General features: G+C 36.0%; 1 protein-coding gene across 1 annotated transcript in view; it reads left to right on the forward strand.

Moving 5' to 3' along the window:
• Positions 1 to 25,858, forward strand: part of LRP2 (LDL receptor related protein 2) — a 126,751-nt gene that overhangs the window by 27,034 nt on the left and 73,859 nt on the right. The window contains exons 5-22 of the mRNA XM_085323482.1: positions 3,461 to 3,571; positions 3,689 to 3,802; positions 4,600 to 4,716; positions 5,702 to 5,845; positions 7,223 to 7,342; positions 9,669 to 9,797; positions 11,586 to 11,755; positions 13,967 to 14,190; positions 14,932 to 15,138; positions 16,923 to 17,125; positions 17,732 to 17,872; positions 18,823 to 19,026; positions 20,213 to 20,405; positions 21,652 to 21,777; positions 22,076 to 22,206; positions 22,964 to 23,101; positions 24,015 to 24,296; positions 25,411 to 25,650. Coding sequence (XP_085179608.1) covers positions 3,461 to 3,571; positions 3,689 to 3,802; positions 4,600 to 4,716; positions 5,702 to 5,845; positions 7,223 to 7,342; positions 9,669 to 9,797; positions 11,586 to 11,755; positions 13,967 to 14,190; positions 14,932 to 15,138; positions 16,923 to 17,125; positions 17,732 to 17,872; positions 18,823 to 19,026; positions 20,213 to 20,405; positions 21,652 to 21,777; positions 22,076 to 22,206; positions 22,964 to 23,101; positions 24,015 to 24,296; positions 25,411 to 25,650 — 2,994 coding nt within the window. The remainder of the gene's footprint in view (positions 1 to 3,460; positions 3,572 to 3,688; positions 3,803 to 4,599; positions 4,717 to 5,701; positions 5,846 to 7,222; positions 7,343 to 9,668; positions 9,798 to 11,585; positions 11,756 to 13,966; positions 14,191 to 14,931; positions 15,139 to 16,922; positions 17,126 to 17,731; positions 17,873 to 18,822; positions 19,027 to 20,212; positions 20,406 to 21,651; positions 21,778 to 22,075; positions 22,207 to 22,963; positions 23,102 to 24,014; positions 24,297 to 25,410; positions 25,651 to 25,858) is intronic.

The raw sequence follows: 25,858 nt of genomic DNA on the forward strand, positions 1-25,858 counted from the left end.
CTTCACTTTTCTCTCCTAATCCCATATTGTCTTCTACTGCTCTCTCTTTTCATTCTCTGCTGTTTTACAGCTGTAACTGCAGATCTCCCTAGATGCTAGCTACCGAACTTGCCCCTCTTTTAACTCGGAAGCTTCTTCATTTTCATCTGTTTCATGTTGCTGACCTAGAAGAACCTTCATATTTGAGCCCCAGGATGAGAACCCTTCCTTTGGCCGCTGTACTTTTTCAGAGTTCCCGGTCACACACAGAACTCTGGCACTTCTGTGTGCAACCTGTAAAATTCCTACAGAGGCCACGTGACCAGCTTCTGCGATCTCTATCAGTTCTCATGTAGCTTTGTTCTTTTTATACCCAAATACCCTGCTCTGAGATTTGGTGCTCACAGAGGAATCTTAGTTCTCTATAAGAAAAAGGTAGTYAAAGAAAACCAGAAAATTTTATTTTGCAAGCCCAAAATGCAGTGAATAAGGAAGGTCTTCACACTTCTTAAGTTTAAAACGTCATGATAGTCACCTTCAAGATTTTCTTTGGTGGAGACCTTTTCATTAAGCAAGATTGTATAGGTCTTCCAGTTTAAGAGGCTTCCTGTTACTACTCTCCCCTCTGCGAAAGTCCAGATTCTTCTTTTCTTTTCTAGAATTTCACATCTGGTGATAGCTAGGAGCTACTGGCTTTCCTAAGAAAGTGCGGTGTAGTGGTTGGCCCCCCAAGAAGGCAGCATTTCTTGCTGAAGTCCTTTTTCTTTGSTTCTTCTTCTCCCATAAAAGTCTTGATTACTATCCTAACTATTGCAGAACTGTCCTGATGACACAGATTCTCCTGAGTACTGCAGTACGTTGGCTACAGCCCTCAGTGTAACTCACAGCTTTGCTATTATTCATGAGAATTAGTTCTTAATGACCCAAATAACTAAAAAAATCGTGTAATAAGGTGTATTGTACAAAAAGTACAATGTACAATGCAATGTAAAATGTTTTGGACCAGWCAGAAAGCTGTGACCAGATACACATTTTACCAAGCTTAATCTTTAAGCTATCAAGAAGAATGGCATTACCTGGGTAGTTCTGAAATTTATTTCATCATCTCCATCTGGCCTTTCACAGAATGTTTTTGCTTCTGTAACTAAAATAAAAATAAATTTAAAGAAATGTAAAGAATTCTTACAGCAAGCAGTTTTGAAAAGAAAATGAAGTATCTGTTCTCATTCCAATAAACCACCAGTATAAGCAAAATGTGTATTTTAAAATATGTTCAAAGCATCTTCACTTACTGTCCTGATTTGTATTTTTGTAACAATTTGCATTTATACTATAGATTGTATAATAAACTAAAGATTTTCCAGGCTGAGGATTTTTCAAGGCTTACTGCAGGAGAAAAAGCTTCTACAAGTTCTTCCTTCTTCAAAGGGATTTTAATACATACTTGAGAAAAGTTTGCTGACAAGGTCCTTGGTTTGTCTGGGCATTCATGAGGAAAGAGTGCAGAGCAATGAGTCCAACTTCTTATTTGTTCTTTGATATTCAGTCCATTAGAAGCAGCTTGGAACATCACTGGAGGTATTTCTGTGGGATATGAAGAAAGATGAGGAAAATACAAGCTTGTCCTTTATAATTCCCCTTAAAAGTTTTTCCTTTCCATTGCAGACTTAAATGCAATTACCAAGTAAAAACAATTACTGTTCTTTTATGTGCCCCACAAATAGTTACAGTAATACCTATTTCCTAGTATACAGTTACAGTGATGGTTGCTTTGCAGGGGAGTCTTCTCTGATTCCAGACAGGGAGAAAGCATTGATCCCACAGTGAACAATAAGCCATAGCTCCAAATCGCTCCTTGCTTACCACCTGAAAGCACAGTTAAGACTACAGAATTCATGTTGTTTCTGAAGCTTTCAATTTGTTGTTCATAAGCCCAACCCAAGCAAAAACTTGAGATGAGCTATGTTAAAAAGCAGTTTGAGTGGAAAGTGGGCAGAAGGATGCTAATCATATTTAGGTCATGTGTTGGCATTGTCCGTGCAGGCTTTTAGAACAGAAGTTCTGGGAACTAGTATCAGAAGGCAACAGGTATAAACTCTGTGTCTGGAACCCTTGTGCTCTGCAACTACCTTTCCCTGAATAGGCACATACTGTTCTTACCTCTTAGTTACTGACTCACATTAAATGCAGTGAAAATGAATGAAATCGAAATGAATCAATCGGAGGGAGAGTCTGGCGAGACCGTAATATGTATAATCCACTATATATCATAGTGGACACCTAAGACAGCTGTTTATATTCTTATATTAAGAACTTCCTAAAGAGCAGTTAAAATAATGTAAGCCTACTCAATATATAAATTTAGTGGGAATGTGATGATATACAGAGTAGCAAGAGCAAGCARAATATTTTGCCACTGCCTGGAAAGATTATGGCTTTTCTGAGTTTACTTCAGTGAATTCATAATCCATGTTTTGAATTCTGAGTGATATGAATGAAAATGTGCCTAAGCAAGAGCCTGCTATATTCACTTTAATAACTTTTATGGAAGTAAATTGGGATAAAAATTCAGACTGAAAAACTAGAAGGTGCAAAATGAAATTTCATTATTCTGAATTTTGGATTCATTTACCTAGCTTCATAATTCACCTATACATAGAAAAAACTTCAGTAAATCCCACTTCTAAAAGCAATTATTTGCCTTTATACTGGTTGTTTGCTTGTAATAAGCAACTTTTTTCTAAAAGGCAGCAAGCTAAACTGAACTCAGCTTCTCTTACTTAACTGCTCTGGCAATGCATATGCTTACTTTGTTGGATGATTCTGCTGAACTCACTGACTGTATGCATAAGTATTTTCAGAATTAGTTTCAAGTTGCCTGAAATAATCCTTGTGCTGTTCTGGGGATGAGTAAAACAAGTCATGAAATCTAGAGGTCCCATAGTGGCTCCTGAACTTTGAGTTTAACATGCTAGGCTTAATTAGAACAAGACTGTAAATGCTTGAAGTCTCTGAATTTGAGACCTTATGAAATTCTAAGAGGATCTAGTATCTGTAAGTTTGAGGAACTCCCTTTCTACTTAAGCACTTTTATTAAGATCAATAAAATATACAAGTGAGATGCAAGTAAAGAAAACAAATGATTGCTGCTTGATCTCCTTTAGTAGAACTTCATTTTCTGTCCTATTGTAAATTGTTTGGATTGCAAATCTTTTTGGGCTGAGGGAGAACATCCTATTTCTCCATAGTTTCTTGCAAAATTTTGTAGCATTTATCTAAACATTATTCTTACATACCTGCTAGAGGAGATGGGTTACTGGATAAATTGGTTGTTTTTCTGGAGTAGTGTGGGAAGTTCTGTATTCCTTTTTTATTTTTCTATAAATTCAGATAAATTGTTAACAATGGATATGTGTGACCAAATAATCATTATACTCTATAGTCTAATATTTGTGCTAATATGAAAGGATTTCTTACGTAGGCTACCCAACATGTGAACAGTTATCTTGTGCAAATGGAGCGTGTTTTAATGCAAGCCAGCGATGTGATAGCAAAGTCGATTGCAGAGATTCTTCTGATGAAGCTAATTGCAGTAAGTATCATGTGGAGAGTGATCCCAAATATACGTTATAGACTCTCTTTTTAAGGTAAACGTTGTAGCTTTTTGATGGATTCTTTCTATTTCTTTCCGTGCTCGAATCTTTTTCAGCACATGGATGTGCCAGTACGCAGTTTCAGTGTGCTAATGGAGAATGTATCCCCCGAGCCTTTATCTGTGACCATGATGACGACTGTGGAGACAGAAGTGATGAAAAATCTTGCAGTATGGTGGCTTTATTTGGTTTCTATAATTATTTTATGAAGAACTAGTCCAAGTGTACAGCAGATAGCAAAAAAGTAGATTGCTTGGCTAGACAGACATTGAAATCTAGCCCTTATTCTACATGGACACTTTTTTAGTGGAAAGATGAAAATACCACTGCTATTTTGGCAGATGTTTTCCAAATCAAATTTGTTGCCAAGTGCCTGGATGTGTGATTGCTATTTGAATATGCTGGATTCAGTGACAGTTTGCTTTCTGACACACAGAAAGAAAAGCAGATTGTTGTTCCACCAACATGATTTTTTCCCTCTTATCTCTGTGGCTATGATTGGCCCTTGGAGGATCCAGAAATATTTCTAAACTCCTGTCAGGGAATGTCTCCCAAGCGTAGAGGGCCTTGACATCAACATTTATTGTTATATACTTTTTACTCTGTTTCCCTAAGTACTAGGGTACTTCTCTAGCAGAGATTTCCCTACCTCCTGATGTCTTGAGTGTCATCTCATTATGCCAACCGTCATGAACCTTGGTAGTAAGGTGCTCTGCATCTGGTTCCACAACTAATAGAGAAATGTAGCCTTTCTTTTCATTTCTGTAAAGAACTAGAGTAAGCTAAAATAAAGTTCCTACTTAAAAACAGAGCAAAACAGTAATGTTTACAATACATATGAAATTTGGAACTAGCTCCTTTTTTAAAGGGAGATTATAAATGACTAGTTATCTTTCAGACAACTATTACTATTTTTAGCACTTTTGTCACTTAGAATAGTTTGATTTACTGGTATTTTTCTCCTTAGCTTACATGACTTGCAGAGGCAACTTTTTCACTTGCCCAAGTGGTCGCTGCATTCATCAGAGCTGGATATGTGATGGAGATGATGATTGTGAAGATAATGAAGATGAAAGAGGATGTGGTATATAATAGTTCTTATTTCTTTTAATGATGACATTGTCAGAGAAAGACCTCATTAAGCTACTGTTATGAAATTTGGCAGATGAAGATCTCTTGTATCCATTTTCATTCTATAAAAACCTTAGAATTACATCATTACATTTACATTTACATTTACCATTACAGTTACCTGTTTTTTTCTACTTATGCAGTATTTACTGCATTGTTATGTGTATGAGAGTTACCACTGTGGTACCGAGTATAATGCAAATTAAATTTAGCCTATATGAACAGTAGCTTGTTCCTGGTTGACTTGATACCACCCCATGAAGCACTGAAAAGTTCTTTTATTGACTTCCATAGGTGGATAGAAGGCCCTCACAAAAGCCATAATTCTTACTGTGACTATTCTCACTTTAACAAAATCGGCTTTTCTGCAACTACTTTGAATAAATAGTTTATAAACTATTTCAGAAGTTACTAGTAATAGAATAGTTGAACTATTTGATTCTTCCTTTGTTAGGCAAATTATTCATATTTTACCTTCAGAAAACAGAAATTATAGGCATTAGGCCTAGTCAGAAATCAAATATATTGTTTGTAAAAGGTTATCTACTTTCTATGGAAATTTTCAGATTTTCCTTTCAAAGAAATGATGCTCCTAATAAAATAAATTGATTTAGAGTGAAAAGAAGTTCTTTCTTTTGCCAAAATTTGTCATGTGAGAAACACAAACTTGAATAAATAAAAGTGGTTTTTTTTTTCTTTCACTGGCCTTCCTTTGATAAGCATTCTCTGCTTTTTTCCAGAGATCCTTTGCTAGCATATTTTGAAACCACAAGATTTCAAAACCAAGGAAGAATAGAGGATATTTCTTGTATAGTCTTTCCCAGCTGTGTGTAAGAACCAGAAGTGGAATAATAAAGGATAGAGATGCTCTGGGAAGCTTTTAGGGAAGTATTATTTGAAGCATGCTCCTCAGTTATTCTCATTTCTCTTTTCCACAGAAAGTGGCCGCCATGAATGCTATCCGGGAGAGTGGGCCTGCCCTGAGTCAGGGCACTGCATTCCAGTTGGGAAAGTATGTGATGGGACTGCAGACTGTCCTGCAGGAGAAGATGAGACTAACATCACTGCGGGCAGACATTGCAGTTAGTATTAGAATCAATGGCATACTTGAGTGGAATAGCAGATATATCCAAATATGTGTTTATCTCTTGTTTCCTGAACAACATTGAAAATTTTGATGCTCACTATTTTTATTGGCACTATTCTGACTGGATTGCCTGAAAAAGGCATATCTGCTATGAACAGATCATTCCTTTGGAAATCTGTTTATGAAATTTCACAAATAAGGATTTTAATTCCCTTTCTTTATCCCCAAATGTATTCAGAAAGGGAGGGGAAAATGGTGTCTATGCCTTTTTAGTTTAAAAATCCGTGCTTTTTCCTTTTCATGGGCAAGAAGGAATGTTGTATGGTAGTCAGAACACAGGACTGAATTTGTATAWCCTGAGCCTTGGCCAAGTCACTTATGTTAGTTTTCAAAAATCTCTTCTCAGCTTTGATATCCGGTTCTGCAGTTGGCATATACTGTCTTTCTCTGTTGGAGGCAATGAGCATAGTTCCTGTTAATTTCACTCCTAAGAATGTTAATTCCCTCTGAGAATCAGGCCCAGGGTATTTTAAAATGTCAAATTATATGGAGAGAAATATTCCTATTAAAAAATCTTTGGAGTAGGAGAAGAGAAAAAAAAGGCATTTAAATATTATTATGGAAAAGTACTTCTTACCTTTACTGAGTAATATTGTTATAACATCAAATGTAGAGTGTAAAAGAAGTGTTTTACAAGAAAAAGTGTTGGGAAAAGGAAGATGTGAAGGAAGGAGGAGGAAGTCAGCAGCTCTATAATCATATATGATCACCTGTCACTGACTGTTCATTAMGTAGTAACACATGAAAAGGAAGGAGTGGTGAAGAAATAGACAAGAGTAAAGAAGAGTTTCTCCATGGGCACAGCCCAGTCGATATTTTCCAATACGTTAGAATAATATAGATATTTATCTTAATATAATGCAGTAGGTTATTTTTTCTATGTGAAAAGTAAGTGATGAGGTTATATTCCAACAGATGGAGCTTAAGGATGTGTTGTGCACAAGTAGGTCTTGTGGAACCAGAGAAATGTGCTATGTGTTGCAGATGGCTTCTTATCTGCAGCTGTGTATGTGGCATTCTTACTAGTGGTGGTACTTTATAGTTGTTCATATGAAACTGATTCTTATCCTTTAACTACATTCTCAAAATCTGTTATTAACATTAATCTTACTTCTCTCTTTCATTTCCTTGTCTGCATTTATGTAAGCACACATGATTTGTGGTACTTTAGCCATCATTTGTTTTAAGAAGCCGTTCCTTAAATTGTATATTCATCATAGAAAAGACCATAGCTTTGTAGCTATTAGTAAGGCAAAGGTTCAACTTGTAAAAGGTGTAATGATATTTCTGAACTTTTTCATTTCCTTTTTAGACATATCACACTGTGCTGCCCTGAGCTGCCAGTATCGCTGCCATTCTTCACCATCGGGAGGGATGTGTTACTGCCCTGCAGGATATATAATAAGTAGCAATGACAGTCGTACTTGTGTTGGTAAGTGAAGTACCGTGATTGCAGATACCCAGTACCTTCCCACAGCTCATTGGGAAGCTTTGGATTCCAGCAATCTAGGTGATTTGATGTACAGAGAAGTAGGTAAATCTCAAGGATCAGCAAAAGAATAAAAATGGAATGTCAGTGTGATATGATGTCAGCATGGTGAGATAGAAACAAGTCACAGAGAAGTCATAAAGGTCTTGCTCAGTAAGACCATTAAAGACGTGGTGAAAGCATGATTATGTTTAGAAAGATTTACTCTTGGATGGCTAATTTATTATGAAGTGTGTATTAAAGGTCTTTCTGTGGTTAGCTCCAGGCATGTGTGTTGCTGTGTGCCTGGAAAATCAGTTAATGATATCAGTGTTTGGCACTTCTTGAAAGTGACTGTATAMGAAGGCTGTAAATCATTGCACATTAAAAGGGTGCTTTATGTTTGCACTGTGGAATGGCTGTATGTCCTATAATGTATCAGTATGCACATTATTTACATGAAAATGAAGACAGTTTGCTAGAATGTAAAAGTAAGTGAAGTGTTCTGGTACTGCATTTTTTTTTTCTGTAGCTGCTATAACTTAGATGCACACACCTTTGGTAGTAAGAATAGTTTATCTCAGTAACTGAAAATGCAGTAACTTCAGAATCATGGAGGTTAGTACTGCCTCACAGATACTTACCTAATTTCTTGAATGGTTTTTCAACCCAACATATGAGGTGTGTGCTACTAACAGTATTTGAGGTGCTCAAAGTCTTTCATGAGACTTAGGTATTTTTGAGAGTACTAGGTGGCCCAGTGCCTTATGAGCTGCAGTGACACTGGGGACACTCTAAGAGTGGAGGAGTCAGTGTCCTGACTCCAGAATTTCTCTAGAATTTACTCTGTTCTTTCACTCTGATGCAAGAAGGACCCATTTGCTAACCTGGTGCAGTTTCAGTGACTCTTTTGTTATTCTCCCTCAGTGCCCTGTTAGCCCAGCTGTTTGAGTCTGACTTGAAARTTTAAATCAATGTATTTTAGTTTTGCAGAAATCTAAGGATATTTCTGTAATGGGAGGAAAAGACTTGTCATCAGGGAATGGCTCACAGTCAGTAGTATACACTTCCAGATCTTAGTTTAAATGAATTTTTTTTKGTTTAAAGCCATAAGAATTAAGCTGTAGTGTTGGCAGAGTGTATTACTTTTCAAAACCATAATCTGTTCAATTTTTATTCTCCTTGTTTGCTTCTGGCTCACTGTTTACTGATGGTTTTTAACATATATGGAAGCTGGAAAGCTATTGACAATAACATCTTTTCAGTATCAAGATGCGCTGTTTATGAAAAACTTCATTTTCACATTTATGTCAACAAATGTTTAAAACCGGAAGTACTAGTAAGGAGAATATCTGAGAGCTGATTTTCTCCTCTTTTGGCTTAACAATAGATTTCAAGCTTCTAGCAATGTAATGTGGTACCATTTGTACTCATAGGTTTTCAACTGAAAGAGTTTAAACTCTTAATGCCAAAACCACATCTAAATTAGTGTTGGATATCTCCCGAGTTGTAAATAAACATAGATGGGATGAAATACCAGAGTGTTTAGATCAGTTGTTTCTTTTTTAAGTTAGTTTTTAAAAAATACTTTTTTTTTAAAGGAGACTAGTTGAATGTTTTATAATTTTAGGACTAAAATATTCTTCAGCAATCCAAGAAATTGTTTATAGAGCACATCTCTGAGAACTTGCTGGATTCTCCTAGCTGCAGACTACACCTGTATGATATTCTGTATGCTCAAGTGAACTTTTGTTTCTACTTTGGGCTATCTGGTCTGCAGCCAGCTCTTAATTGGAAATCAAACATCTGTGTTAGCATGGTACTAACTCCAAGCTAATAAACACCGCCTTTTAGCAGGCTTATTAGCTTGGGCTCAGTACTGCACTAACATACAGATATGGCTGTGGTTCAGAGTGGGCTTAAATCCAGCCAGGTGTGTTTGTGTACAAAGAGTACTTGCACCTGCTGTGGCAAGAATGCTGCGTAGACATGTTCTGTGTTGTGGAAAGTAGACAACAACATCCCTTCTCGCAAATGATTTTTCCTTCTTTCCTTACAGTTTTGATTTTTACTGGGCGGGTCACAGGGCAACAGATACTAGTTGTTTCCTTTTCCAGAAGAAAAAATTTGAAACGTTTGTGAGAAAGCTACAGAAACCTCCTTTCTCTTTGCCATACATTTGCAAACAGATATAAAGCAAGCAGAGAGGACAGATCTGTAGCTTACCAAGTATAATGCCATCTTTTTTATGCAAAGTGTTATTTATAAATATGCCGTACTCACTTAACAGATTTTGATGACTGCAAAATGTGGGGTGTCTGTGACCAGCTGTGTGAAGATCGTGTGGGACATCACCAGTGCCACTGTGTGGAAGGTTATATCCTAGAGAATCATCGGCACTGTCGAGCCAACACTTCAGGTTGGTGTGCGGCAGTGCAAGAGTCTCTTACTGTTCGACTTACAGTAGGAAGCACTGAAGGTGGGGCARTTTGCAAGGCTATGCTATATGACTGTGATTTTAACTTAGTTGCTAGGGCCTTGTGGTCAGAACAGCATTCCAACAAGATACCAACAAGAGCCTCTGCATTTGCTGGGGTCTGCAAGCTGATGGAACTGGCTGGCTGAGCAGGGCTGCCTCTCCCCAAAACCGTGGCTCTTGGGGAGCCTTCTCTCAACATTCCCAGCTGCCCCTGAGCTGAGTGCTCCTCACTAGAGCCCCCCTTTATAGAGAGGAGTTCTTGCTCCTGTGGCAGGCAGTTTCCTGGCCTGCTGACTGGGGAACTCAGTGGGAGCGAGAAGTCAGGAAACCTCACTTTTCCTGAAACTGTGTCATGCAAGAAGAAGGTTTTGCTGAATTGTGAGCTCAGACACTTGCCTGTGGGAGAAACCATGGCTTCCAGTCAGTCCTGAGTGTGAACTCTGCAAGAACATTTGCCTCACACAGCGTATGATTCCCCATCAACAGCAGGCAACTGGTGCTGGTTATTCACCACATGCTCTATTCTGACAGCAGGTGCTAGGAAGCCCTTCTTTGAGGAGATATAATAGCCTAACAGGCTTTGTGTGAGGCAGGTGTTCCTGCCTGAAGGAACTCAGTGGGAATGGGAGTCCCTGCCTGTCATAGCTAAATAGCAGTCTTACTTCTGAGCAAAGCATGAACTGCCAAGTTCCCCTCCACTTCCCTCTTTCTTCAGTCACTTCTGCAGAGGACTCTTCATCTTGCAATTTTCTAAGTATGTCCTCAAAAATATGAGATTTTTGGAGCTAATGAAATATGCTTGACTGTATTAGACGTACATAAGATATGCCAGAGCGAGGAAAGATTGTTTTGGTTCTTGAAAAGCTCTATATCTTTCATGTAAAGCTTTCCAGTCAAACTGATGTGACTTTTGAGCCAGTGAGATGTTTATAGCAGATTGATTTTGTTATCATATTGTGGYGTTTATAGCTTCTCTAAATGATTTCCCCTGGATTCATTTTTACTTTAATTGGAGGGGTGGATAGAATTTGGACTTTAATATATTCCTCTCAGACATGCAGTAGGCCTGTCAACAGGCACCTACTTTGAAAGTGAGCTTTCCTTCAAAGACTTGCTGGAGTCTCTTTGCCACAGTAAGATACAGCAAAGATTGAACAAGATTAGAGAATGAAGAAGATAGGATAAAGGAGTACGTAAAAAGATAAGGAAGATGGTCTGCATGCTAGAATCAAATAATATCTGAATCTCATAGGGCAGAATAATCTTATAAAATATTATACTTTGATTAAAGGAGATAGAGCAAGGAGGAACAGAAGGAAATGAGAAGTCATAGAATCATAAAATCAGTAAGGTTGGAAGGGACCTCTGGAGATCATCTAGTCCAGTCGTCTTCTGGAGTATAAATAAATGCACAGAGGTTTTGTAAAAGTTTTACCCAGCAGAGTTTTAAATATGTATTCCTGCCTGGCTTGCTCTTAGACTGTAGACTGGACTGACAATCAGCATTAACATTCAGTATTTAAGAGAGTGGATTTTCAAAGGTGAATGCTCTAGCACAGCTTGCAAGACAAATCAAAGCAGGTAAGTACACACAAAAAATATATAGTTTACAGCCTGAGCATCTGTTTAAACCTTTGTGTTCAGTACATAGTATGTGAACATTTCAATAGCACTTTGGAAAATAGCTTGATTACAGAGTAATTATATCTTTGTCATCCTTGCTTTCAGCTGGTGTTGCATCAATTATTTTTTCCAATGGCCGTGATTTATTGATTGGAGATCTTCATGGAAGGAGTTTTCGTACTTTGGTACAGTCGCGGAATCGTGGAGTTGCAGTTGGAGTGGACTTTCACTTTTATCTGCACAGAGTCTTTTGGACTGATACGGTACAAGATAAGGTAGGTAGAAATTTCAAGAAGACTTTTTTTTTTGTGTGTGTGTGTATGTGGAAGTAGAGAGCAGCCAGGAGCAGAATGTGTTGATAGCCTTTCATTTTTCAGAGCAGAGCCTGGCTGTATTTTTGTTTTCTAACAAAAAAGGTCCTTGAAGTGTTTTATGCTAATGACTACGTTTTTCAAGCTATACTATTACATGTGACATATTGAACAAAGAATGCTTTTAGATGGGAATGTCTTGAGCAACTTTTCATTTTATTTGAGATGGAGTCCAAAAGACTAATTAAGAGAAATAGTAGACATTCTTTCAAAACTGGACAAATTTTTCATGGTAATTTTTTGAAACATGATCATTTAAAATGTAAAACCTGTCTGCCTTCCAAGCTGATAAAAATCAGATTTCTTCGTATACTCCAAATGGCACTGTAATTGAGCTTGGATAACAAATATTGACAGTATTTTGTGTAATGAGTGAATATATTTTTTTTCTTTTTAAAGAGGAAATAATTTAGATGCAAACTAGGGTAAAACAGAGTAATTTTAACAAATCAGCCTGGAGACCCATTGAAAAGTTCAATTTAACTTTTTCTGCACAACTACAGGGAAACAAAAAGAAGTCCCAGGTTAAATGCTGAAACTCCAGAAACTCTATGCTGGTTGTCTTACAGAGAAAAGGAGAAGCCATGGCCTGCTTGCTGCTGGCAGCATGTAGAGACGAGTTTGGTTTCACTGTCCTTATGGACTTATACATAAACTGCAAGCTAGTAGTTCCACTGCAGAGCCACGTTAATTCTAGTGGAAAAATTCTGCATGGCCATCCAGTAGGACAGTATTTGTCCACGCAGTTTTTGATTTGACCACAATTGGGGTACTCTCATTTTTACTGCAGTAGGTTCCCATTATTATAATTGCATTGACAATGGTTGAATTAAGTCAAGATCAAATCTCAACTTTCATGAGAAAGGAGACTTACACTGTCTTGTTGAAGACAGGATGGAAATAAAAATACAGATTTTTCCTCTGCGTACCCCATATGGCTAGGAGTGCTTTTTTATCTGCCCCAGTGCAGCTAAATCCTATTTAATTAATTAGGGTTAATTAATCTAATTCAATCATAATTAGAACACCTAAAACAAAGCAATAGCAACAGGAACATTTGTATATGATGAGTATCTCCACCTTTATGTCTTATACTAAGTATATTATTAAGATGCTTCTGGTTGTCCTCTTTTTTTTTAAGAATAAGATGTAAACTAAGGAAGTAAGTTACAGGTTACATTCTGTATCATCCTTATCTCATTTAGTGTACTGTCTGCTAACTTAATGCCTGTAAGCTCTTTTGTCACAAGGTTTCCAAAGAACAGAATAGACGATTAGATAGTTTGCTAGCTAAATATTCTTCAGGCCCAGATAGTAATAAAAATTACATGACTATTTCAGCTCTTCTTTTCTTGCTTATATTTACTTGTAGTGACCGGTAATTTTATTTAAATACATTTTAAACCTCATACTATTGTTCCAGAAAGGGTAATCATTCCTAATTTCTTATATCATGCAGTGTCATAATTACATGATTATTGCATATTATAAAATTATTTCATTTATAGTATTTGCTTTATGTAGCTCTAAACTTCCTTTTAAGATAACAATGCTATTTCTCCTTGAGCATAATGCTTTTGAAATTGGGCTTAAATAAAGGAGAACAAAACCAATATTGAATCGTCTTCTTTCTTTTAAGAAAGAGAGTTTCCTTTCCTTTCTTCAAATTATAAAGTAAATTTTCCTTGCAATTTCCCGTTTATAGCTGGTGTGGTAAGAGCTCCCCCTCTTGTTTCTGGCCACAGATGAGTGCTTTGCTAACACATGTTCATTTGTTTTAAAATAGTAAAAAAGTTGTTTTTTACAAAGTTCCAGAAAAGCAAGATATCTTTACTTGTCTTTTTTTTTTTTTTTTTTTAATCCAGCAATTTACCATGTTTGTGAAAGCACAGAGCTATTTTAGTCTGTTACCTTGTCTATTTTGCAGGAGTGATAGTGGATTTTTTTTGCATTTGTTTCCAAATTTTTGCAAAAAGGCAAGCTAGGGAATAGCTTAGTGGGTTGCCTGGTCGTATTTAAAGGCCAGTTGTGGACCTGTGTTCAGTGTGATAAAGAACAGGTGCCACATGACTCATATGATTAGCAAAACATCTTGTGAATTTGAATTGTTTTCAGGTTTTTTCCATAAATATTGATGGCTCTGAAATCCAAGAAGTTTTAAATGTTTCAGTGGACACACCTGAAAATTTAGCAGTAGACTGGATTAACAATAAATTATATGTGGTTGAGACCAGCGTGAACAGAATAGACATGGTTAACTTGGATGGAACGAACCGTGTCACTCTTATTGCTGAAAATCTGGGAAATCCTAGAGGGATAGCACTTGATCCAACTGTTGGGTAAGTAATTCTATGAAATAATGGTAAAATATATGTAAGTCTAAAACAATATAAGTCTAAAATGGTTTACACTTTTACATATACTGTTCTGCACATTAAATTGTTTGCTATGGCAGGATTGTGCAATGCTTTTATTCCCAGAATTAAGACTCTGTTTTATGACTAGAGCTGTATGTGCRTGAGAAGCTGCCTTTGAAAACAGGGGAACTGTGGAACAGCACTCAGGAGTAGAAGTTATCTTGAAATTTCCATTGTGATACCATCCACAGACCTCCTACTATATGAGATAAAGTGGTAGGGTAAAGCCTGAGAAGCTAGTGTTTCTCCATTCTTCAGGAATATATATGAGCTCCAGAAATGTATGAGAGCCATGAAAACTTGGATCCCCAGAGAATGCAAGTTTCATGCACTTTACAGTGAAGAATGCTACTTTCAAGATGTGTGTTTGTCACTGGTTTATTTCTCGCAGTTGACTTCGGTCTATATTTTATGAAGAACCTAAAGTTTCTGAGGTCTTTTGGATGAAAGCATAATTCTTGCTAGATTTGTTCTATAACAGAAAAGGCAGGCCATTACTTCAGCAGGGAGCGTAAAGTGTATTCTCTCTGTATGCTAGCTGAGAATTGAACTCTGTCCTCTGATTTTGAATGAGAAAATAGTTTGCGAATTCCTTGTTAGATGTGGCTTTTTTTAAAATCTTAAGAAACGTGGGACTTTTTTTTTTTTTTTTTCCCTTTATAGTTATTTATTTTTCTCAGACTGGGATAGTCTTTCTGGTGATCCTAAAGTGGAAAGGGCCTTCATGGATGGCACGAACCGACAGGATTTGATAAAAACAAAATTAGGCTGGCCTGCTGGAATAACACTGGATATTGTATCAAAGAGGCTTTACTGGGTTGACAGCCGATTTGACTACATTGAGACTGTAACTTATGATGGGCTTCAGAGGTAGGAGTAATGTTATTCCTTGTTATTGCTTACAGGTATACCTATTTTTACTATATCTAGTTCAAAGGAAAACTTATCTAATGAAATGAGATTCATAAAAGACCGAAATTACAACATAACCTGAAAATGATGCATGTTGATATATACGGTGTCATACTACTTTTAGAAAAATTCTTAATTCCTCCATTATCTTTTGTCCTGTTTTTACCTTTACTTACCTATTGCACTTCTTTTAATAAAGATACTGTTTTATATATCCCACCACTGTAATATACATTTTTGACAGTGTTCACTTTTTGTTATATTTATTATATGTTATTTTCCTGCATCACTTCTTTACATTGTTTTCTTGAATTTATTTAAAATGYTAATCTCCTAAACACTCCATTAGGTAATGGGTATTAAGTGTTTTGCTCTTTCTATAACACTTTAAACCTCATTATAAATCCTCACTGTTAGAAATTAAGTTATCACTTACACTATTGTGATGCCAGAGAAACTCTTTCACTTTCTATATGAAAGCATTCAGGAAAAGAGTTACTGCATTTTTGTGAGACTACTCCATCAAGTATTAGGGTCTAGAAGCCTGTTTATTTCTCTGCATCCGTGATTACAGTCTGTTACTCAATAACAGAGAAAAACTGTTTACTCTTTTCTTACCTCTTACATATTGTCTTGAAAGAACAGTCCTTTGCTCAGCTGGAGATTTATTACTCAATGTATCAATGTATTCTTTCACTTACAAGAGACTTTTTTCTTTTTTCTTTTTTTTTTTAATAAAAATAATGCTAGTATCTTCAACTTACTCATTTTCTGTCTTTTTCAAGGCTGTTTTCAGTGTTTAGTATTGCAAGAATGTCAAATGTTTAGAAAAATCTATGGCCCTTGSAGATAAAAATTTAGCAGTTATTGCAAGTTTTGCAACCTAAATCTTTCTTTAACCTTGAAGTGGTGCAAGTATGCAAGAATCAAAGGCATGGTCTGCAAACAATTTTAAAATAGAATTTATGTCCCCTTGTGTCACTTCTCTGATGCCTGCAGCAGGCACTTTAATCATGCTGGAAGCTGTCAGAGGTGTAGAATTCAACTTATTTGTAGATTTCCCTTCATGATGCCAAGAGAATAATATTGTAGTGTATTGATATGTTTTATCTGAGGACTTGTTTTATCTCCTTGAAGTCTGTCTTTATCTCCTAATGTTCATCCAAAAAATATTTTTTTAATTTCTTGTGTAGAATAGATACAATTTATTATCATTTGATTTTCTTCTGTTTTGCATGGGCAGTTGGGTTAGGCCTCTATTTTCTTTGTTCTATACATCCTTTTCTGTTTCTGCAGACAATTTTTGTTTTGTTTTTTTAAACCTGGTGCAACCATAAATTTTTTACAATCAAGGCTTCTTGAATATTTTGAATTTTTACAGATGTTTGATTTCTTTCTTTCTTTGGGCGCTCTCTCTAATTTTTTCTCACTGAATTGTTTTTCTTTTCCTATGTTTTTGATTCCTCATCTTTATTCATTGTTTATTGGCCTATTTTTTCTTGGAAATGTCCTACATTTCTGATCTGTCCATTTTCACTGCTGTATGTGTGTGTAGCTTTATCTTGTTAGAGTTGGTCTTTTCCATTTGTGTTTTGGCTGCTTCTATCTCTATAGAAACAGAAACTAATGAATGAATGAATAATCCTATATAAAACTCTAATAATCTGCAGTAATCTGTTATCAAAATGAAGTTGTTTTCTAGAAAATATTTTGCAAATAATTTTAAAATTTCTTTATAACAGGAGAACAATAGCTCATGGAGGCTCACTGATTCCTCACCCATATGGAATAACTTTATTTGAACACAGTATTTATTTCACGGATTGGACCAAAATGGCAGTGGTGAAAGCTAACAAGTTTTCAGAATCTAACCCTCAAGTGATCTACCAGTCTTCACTAAGACCTTATGGAGTGACAGTTTACCATGCTGCCAGGCAGCCATATGGTAAGACAATAGATTGTTAAGGGAGAATTAGGAATTATCTTAAGAGTTGGGTAAAAACTATATGAGACTGTTACGTTTTCTCTAAAGAAATGATAACTGTGATGAATATTATTTTTTTAATCACTCAGTGCTTTCATCTAGCTCCTACAGCTAAGAAACTGTCAAATACAACATTTAAAAGCCGGGCTTGCTAAATGTATTGATACTTGGAAGAGTCAAACCTGCGCTTACTAAGTGGTTTCAGACTTTTCTTCCTCCCTGCTACAGTGGGGGAGTAGCTGGAAAAGGTTAACAGTTGAATATATTGTTTGTGAGATATATTTATGAAGTATGTGTGTATGCAAAAAGATTATAGTCCAGCTATAGGCTCCAGACTATGTGCTGAGTATCTCTGGACAGTGCTGAACCCCTAGAATGCTGCTTAGCTCTACTGGGATTTCAGTGCATTCCGGGATTGAACTGGTGTTCCATGATTTCTGTGTGATGCAGTTCCCACAAGGGTGGGTATGATTTATTGTGGGTGCTGAAAAAAATCCTGAAGAAACTTAAAAATGATGCCATTAGGTTAACAAATGAAGATTTAATCCTATCTGTACTATATTCCAGTAAGAAATCCGTGTGGAAGTAATAATGGGGGATGCGAACAGATCTGTGTTCTCAGCCACAAAACAGATAATGATGGACTTGGTTATCGCTGTAGATGTATACTGGGCTTTGACTTACACGTAGATGGACGGCACTGTGTTGGTAAGAAAATGCCTTATTGTTGTTGAAAGTAGCACTATTCCATTAGCTTTAGGAAAGAGTTAGTTCTAGAACCTCCTTCCTCTCTTCAGTAGCATTGTGGGTTCAGTATGCCAAGAAGTTCATTTTTSTTCAATCTTTCTCTTGTTGACAGCTTTAGAAATAGTCATTTCAGCCATGGTTCATTTCAAGCTGCAACCTCAAACTCACCACCTTCTACGAACATTTAAAAAAGTTAGACATGCAATGTGTCTAGATAGTTGTWTGATTCCATGGATAGTTGCTAATATGCAGATTTTGTGTTATTTTGAACATGTAAACCCTGGTCACTTGTAAGACTAATAGCTAGAGTAATTTGGTCTTTCTGCTGTTGAACACATTCAGCAAGAATAATAAATTCAGTCTTGGGATTGTGTGCTTCCATCAGCAATCTGCTGCTCCCTGTTGGTTTACAGAATTGTCACTGATGGAGGGTTTACCATGTATATCTGCTGGCAAATTAAGCTGAACATATTGTCTCTGCACTTTACTATTTGACCACGTAGCTATACTTACTGCCAGCTCAGATATGGTGTCATTATGTGGTGGCTCCACAAAGCCTGTAAGTTGTTTTTGTATAGATAATTTTTAAAGAGGTCAGCACAGAAGAAGATTGCTGCTTCCATAAGGATGATGTCTTCTGTAAGGGAGCATTAGGGTCACAATAATAATGCAAGAGGAAGACATGGCCACGTCACCTACTATTCTGGGTTAGGCTTTTTTCTTTTGGTTTGTTTTTTAGGTCTTATGTATTTAAATTCATTTTTTTTTCATTCTCTCCCATTCTTGTTATTTCAAGGATACTAGTATTACCAAAGGAAAATAAAGCTTTATAGTTAATGCTCACCTGTGTGATACTGTAAATAAACAAAGACTGTTTTTTTTTTTTTTTTAATTTGTTTTTCCTTTTGCAGCTGTGCAGCAGTTCCTTCTCTTTTCATCGCAGCTAGCAGTGCGGGGAATCCCATTCAATCTCTCAACCCAGGAAGATGTGATCATCCCCATAACAGGGAGCCCTTCATACTTTGTTGGAATTGACTTCTGGGCTCAGGATGACACTATATTTTTTTCAGACACAAGTAAAGACATAATCTATAAACAGAAGACTGATGGTTCAGGTGAGAAGCATTGTTAAAGAAGTGTGGAGTAATTGTGGTAAGGCAAGAAGAATATATATTTTTAAAAAACAATAGAAAAAGTCACATCCTGAGATATGCAGAAAAATTTCAGTAATCTGGGAAATGTTGAACTGTTCCTTCAGCTTGTATTAAGGGCATTAAGAAAAGGAAATGTGTCCTTTACAAAAGCTTAAAAAGATACAAAGTTGCCAAAGGTCCTCTTACTTCCTGAAAACATCTGCAGTGGCTGACTTAAGTTTTGCTTAGGCTTCTCCTGAGTAGCAGTACACTGCTCCAGCCCTTACTTATGCAAAGCTTGTGCTCTGATGAATTTCTTTGTCCTTTTTGTCTCACATCTTTCCATTATAGATGTCCCCAATGATGAGTAATAAGCCTCACTTATTGAGACTGCTAAGCATTTCTTAGATGCAGATATCGTAGAATGATAAATCTTATTGTGATTCTGCTATCCACAGGCTTTTTCTCCTGCTCTTTGACAAACCTGCTGAATGTGCTTGGAAATGAACTATTTGTAACACTTCTCACCACAAGCATTTGCCAGCATCAGTCAGTTCATCCAGACTATTTTCCCTTTCAGTAGTGTGAAATTTAGTTTCTCTTTATTTCTCTGTCTGAAGAGCACAGTGTGTGYCCCCACACTGTAATACAGAAAAAGAACCTTAAGACTGTGAAATTTTTGAGAGTCTTATTTGTGGCAATGTGAAAAATATTTGTCTAATTTGTAGTAATGTATATTAAGTCAACATATAGCCTTCCTGAACTTGCTTGATGCCTTGCATCAGAGTAATGGTAGACTGCAGCTGACCTTCACTGGGTAAAGAGTAGGTAGATCTGGTTGCTGAGGAAGGTGTAACTAAGGGGCCAAAAGATGCACTGTCTTACTTACTTTCATTCATAAAATTGCCTTCAGTGAAAACTGAGTGACAGATTTTTATCTGCTCTTCTTTGGCTAGTCTTTATTTCTCTTCTGTTGAGTTTCTGCTCATAAATCGTATGCCTCCTTCATGTGGAACACTTTATCCTTGGACATTATGTTAGGGTAGTAGCACAGAGGCAGCTTTTTTACCAAAGGAAAATGATGGTTTTGTGGTCAGAATAATGCCTTCGTATTATTTTCTCTGGTCCTAAACATTTACAGTCATTACATGTGTGTTGTAAATTCTAGGAAGAGAAATTCTGACAGCTAATAGAGTGGAGAGTGTTGAAGATCTGGCCTTTGACTGGATCTCAAAGAATCTATACTGGACAGACCCTCGATATAGGAGCATTAGTGTGATGAGGCTGGCAGATAAATCTAGACGAGCTATTGTTCAGAATTTAAATAACCCTCGATCAATAGTGGTTCATCCTATTATTGGGTAAGTTTAACTTTGCTTCTCACTTGAAACATTATGAACAATTCTATGGTTTAAGCAAAACTGGTGGGGTTATATTTGTCCCTCTCTGGATTTTTGATAGGAGTTGTGTCCCTTTTCAAAATGTCATCTCTTTTTGTTTCTTCTGTGTTCTTTTTTCTCCTTTTTTTTTTCTGGCTCAGGATTCAACATCCAGAGGAAAGGGCAAAGTGATACAGATTCTCCGTGAAAGAAGTACTCAGAAGAATTATCTTTAAAATCACCTGTTTTCTGTCTTTTACTTCTGTCTATAGATAAACAGCCAAAAGAACTTTGTTTACATCATGGTGATAAGCTGTTCCTTGTAGTTAAAAGTAAAGTGCCGTAACTTTCCTTTAATACATTTTCAGTTCTCAGAATACTAACTTTGAATTGTCTATTTTTTATCTGAATTACTTTTTTTGAAACATATTAGATAATGCTGTCTTTATTTGACACAGACCTTAAAATACATGTTTCTGCATGCATAAGAAGCTCTGCTTTTTTTTTTTTTTTTTTTTTTTTTTTTTTTTTTAATTGGGAATGCTTAACTTCAATGCTTGTGTAACTTTGGCATGGCTAATATTTGGCCATGCCAAAATAGTTTCTTTTGCAGCATGCTTCAGCTTCCTAACACCATACACAGAATTTCTTAATTACTTTTGAATATCTAATTTTCATGTTTAGTAACAATCACATGGCCAAATATGCTATCTTGAAAATATTCTCAGAAGAATAGTGTTGATCTTGGTTCTTTGGGATCCTAACTTTTGTTGTTGTTGTTAATCACTGCCTTGTAAAGTTACTTAACACTAGCCTCAGATCTTTGTCTGTAGTTATAAGTCAAAAGGAGCAAGAGAAAATTCTTTGTAGAATTTGTTGCAATTAAGCAACAATGCATATTCGTAGGTATTACCTGAAGGATGTCTCATATTTTTGCTTGGTCCTTTGTCCTCATCAGTAATTACATTAAATTCATAACAGTTTTAACACAGATATGGACCTAGCATGTCTGAAGGAACAAACCTCTTCCAAAGACCAGTTGTTATATACAGGATAAATGCTATCTGTTAGGACCACTACTGGTCGAGGAGGGAACCAACGCAAAATTGTATTTTTTCCAAGTCTGTGAAAATGTGGCACAAATAAGACATTTAATGCTGCTCATGCATTTGGTGTGTTAAATACATTATATTGGTAGGTTAATGTGTCTTCTGACGTGTCTTTTCAGGTATATATTCTGGACAGATTGGTTCCGTCCTGCTAAAATCATGAGAGCCTGGAGCGATGGTTCCCATGCCTTGCCTATTGTGAATACGACACTAGGGTGGCCTAATGGCCTAGCCATTGACTGGGGGTAAGAACGATATGGGGGAAGCGAATGAATTTCTTCCTTTAAACTGTTAGGAATTAAAAATTAAGGAAGTGTTTCAAATTATGTGCTCTGGCACTATGGCACTTTCTTGTTGAAGACCTTATTTTTCAAWTTGTTGAAAAGCCTGTAAAATTCAGTTCAGTTCTCAGAAATCCTTCTCTGCTTCCTGTCCCCTCCACCATAGCCTCCTAACAAATTTAATATTATTATTTAAAAAAATGCTAGTCCTACCTAATGGTTATAATCAGATGAAGAGATACAGCATTTTCATTATTTTTAGTACTCTAAGGCTGTACTGGGTGGATGCCTTTTTTGATAAAATTGAGCACAGCACCTTTGATGGGCTGGACAGACGGACACTTGAACGTATCACTCAGATGACTCACCCGTTTGGCCTTACTATTTTTGGAGGTAAGTCTAGTCTATGATCTATTACAATCCCAGAATTTTTTCATGTCRTGATGTGTGAATATATGAAACCAAGTAACATGGTTTTAGTAATACGGGTTTTCTCATTTTAAAAAAAATCACTATTGAAAGATTTTATAATAAGATATATTTAGTTCTGCTTGCTTTAATGTGTATTTGAATTTAAATCGTTTGAGGTAGATCAGTTAACTCTTTATGGCAACACTGCAGATACATTAGGCTAAGAATCACACCTTCCAGGATGGGCTGATTGTGCAATTGCTAGACAAACAAGATGATCACCTTTAGAAAGGTGATTTAGCATTTGAGAATTTTATTAAATGCATGTAGAGTTTATAAGTAGATTTATGTCGGACATGAAGGATATCAGCATCTGACCCCCTTTGATATGCAAAAATCTCTTCAAAATATTCAGATCTTTACTGGAAAGCTGTCTCAAGGAATGATTTTAAAAATTCTCTCAGAACTTGAAATATCACTAGGGTCTGTTAAATCTCAGTATAAATGAAATCTGAGATGGCATATTTTGTTCTGAATTAGATTTGCCTCTGACTATACGATTCAGTTCTCCGCTGTAATGATAAAGTTGGTTTTTGCTGTCCTTTCTTATTTTTCAGGAAATAGTTATAAAAATTTACTAAATTTACACGAAAAGCCATATAATTTTATCTCATGATATTTGACCTTTTAGATTGTATTGCACTGTAACTATTACGTGTTAAATGTTTTTTCAAAACAGGTTATGTCTATTTCACTGATTGGAGGCTTGGTGGAATAGTTCGAGTGAGGAAGTCTGATGGAGGAGAAATGACTATTATTAGGAGGGGTATTAGTAACGTTATGCATGTTAAAGCATATGATGCTCATTCCCAAATAGGTAAGCTCCTTTGTTGCATGCATGAATGACATGAGATAGGGAATAAGAAATAAAAAGTCAGAACAGTAGGTTTCTCCTCTCAATTTTAAGGATGACTTTACTGAATCATGATTTTGACATGCTGAGGAGGCAGCATAGACACTTGTAATCACTGATGATTGTATTTCAATGTTTTGTGACTGCACGTAGTTTTCCTCCACTTTGTCTGTTGTTTTACTTAATAACTTTGTAAAATGAAATTATGATTCCATTATATTCTATGTAATTTTATCATCAATTACAACCTTGTATTTCTCTCTTTCTGGTTAAACTGAGCGACTTATTTTGAAGAATTGGGCAAACATATATTAAAAAAAACCACTGTTGAAATTCTTAAGTTAGACACCATGCATAACTCTCTAAATTTTTATTCTTTTTATTCTTTTTGCTCACCTGAACCCTAGATTTGTGATGATCCAAAACAAGGATTTGGTATTGTAGTTAGTTTAGTAAAACATCCAATGCACTTGTCAAACAAGTGACCAAACCATGTGCTAAGGTTCACTACTTTTTTGGTGTCCATATATTGGTAAAATCCCCAAGCCTGTCTGAGACAAAGGACGTCATTAGTTGTAGTGTACTTGTTTCCAGACAGCTGCCAGRGTTTGACCAAACTTAGTAGAATGTTGTTAGCTTCCTTAAACGTTTGTGTTGTTGAAGATCATGTAGAATGGGGGACATGAGTATGACTTATTACTACTACAGTGACTTTTTTTAATGTCAGTGGACTTGATCTTGTTTTATAGTGTGAGGAAAACCAGGGTCTGTYACAGGTTTTTTTGTAAAGTATTCTTTTGCATTTACTGTGCTTTTTAAATAGTTTTCAAGCTCTTATCAGTAGTGTATATGTTGATCTATTCTATCACTTTTTAAGGCTCTAACTAYTGTAATAGAGGAACAAACCCCAATGGAGACTGCAGCCATTTCTGCTTTCCAGTACCTAATTTTCAGAGGGTTTGTGGTTGTCCTTATGGCATGAAGCTGGCTTCAAATCAGTTGACATGCGTTGAAGATCCATCCAATGAGCCACCAACTTTGCAGTGTGGCTCGTACTCATTTTCCTGTGGCAATGGAAGATGTGTGCCTCGATACTATCAGTGTGATGGTGTTGATGATTGTCATGATAACAGTGATGAACAAAACTGTGGTTCTTTAAGTAAGTAAACCCTGTAATTTACAGTTAATACTTGCTGCTTGAAGTTCAAAGTTACATGGTTCAGTCTCATTTCTTTGGGATAATCACCCAAATTTTTAGCTGTGCATTTKTGCATAAATTGTGAAGTTTTTATCTGGGAAATGAGTTATTCTGAAAATAATTGGACAGCACATAGGAACAGGGAAATCAACACTGGAGTCATAAGGAATGCACAAAAATATCCATATCTAATTAGTTCTCAAAATTGAATTGACTGAGTCAGAAGAATGGCTCTTCTCAAGAAAAAATTACTTTTATTCTTAGGTTTTTGTAAATTTCTAAAGTACTGGAATATTATTTGCTTGCCATATTTTGCATGGGGGATGAAAAAAGTATTAAACTAAAATAAAGACTTTAAAAATAATAGCATGAGAAAAGTAGTAATATCATATGCATTATCTAACCTTCCTCTAAGATTAGAGCTGCACCTTTTATTTCATCTAACATCTGAAAAGAAATTTTCTGGTTGTTATATGTGCACACTTCTGAACTATTTCTGTGTTTCTTGGTTTTYACAGTCAAGTAGGTTAAAAGCACATTGGTTCATTTCCTGGCCATTGTAAAATACACTTTTTATGTTGTAATTGTAAAATGTAAATTGCAAAATAGCTTTTATGCCATAGTTGATGCATGTTTCTTCAGAGTTAATTCTTGCTTTTAAGTTGCAAACAAGAAAATAGGACATATTAATATGATTCTGCCCCTTAATACGTATGATTAATATATTTTATTATCTTATTTATATTTCATATTAGTTGGTTATTTTAGAACACCTAGAACGTTTTGAGGGGAAAAATGAAGGTTTAGAACAAATGGCTACTTGAAGTAATTTTTCTTGTTTTTCAAATTGTTTTGAAGTACTTAATGTAACTTCTTGTTGTTGATTGCAATTTAAAAAATGTTATAATGCAGTTCTGCCATGTGTTGGTATGTCTGGCATATATTCACTCTGAGCAATGTGCATTTTAGAATTTGCATGTTTTAGATATTCTGTAAGTGTACTGAATATACTGTCAGGGAAGGGAAGTTTTGGAGATCTTTATAGAAGTGTCTTCCTATTTTGTTTTTTGTTTAGACAATTCTTGTGCTTCATCAGCCTTTACCTGTGCCAATGGACAGTGTATTCCAGGTCGCTGGCATTGTGATAAACATAATGACTGTTTTGATGGCAGTGATGAATTACATTGTCCTACACAAGGACCCACTTCATGCCCTGAAAGCCTGTTCACCTGTGACAATAACCGTTGTATTCCTAGGATCTGGCTGTGTGATACTGATAATGACTGTGGTGATGGGTCAGATGAAAAAAATTGCAGTGAGTATCAGAACTGTTTTTTTTAAGAAACATATATATTTGTTTCTATGGGTATAAGAGTGATAAATGAAATTAAGGAGAGAGAACCGATACCTAAAGTAGAATAATATTTTGTAGTCTGTAAGATGGGGAAAACTCACTTAATTTGAACTGTCAGAATCAAGCAAAATGCAGAAGAGTCTTAAAAAAAAAAAAAAAAAGGTGCAAC

The sequence above is a fragment of the Rhea americana genome, unplaced genomic scaffold (assembly GCF_003343005.1).
Source record: "Rhea americana isolate MKP2758 unplaced genomic scaffold, rheAme1 scaffold_12, whole genome shotgun sequence".
Taxonomy (NCBI): domain Eukaryota; kingdom Metazoa; phylum Chordata; class Aves; order Rheiformes; family Rheidae; genus Rhea; species Rhea americana.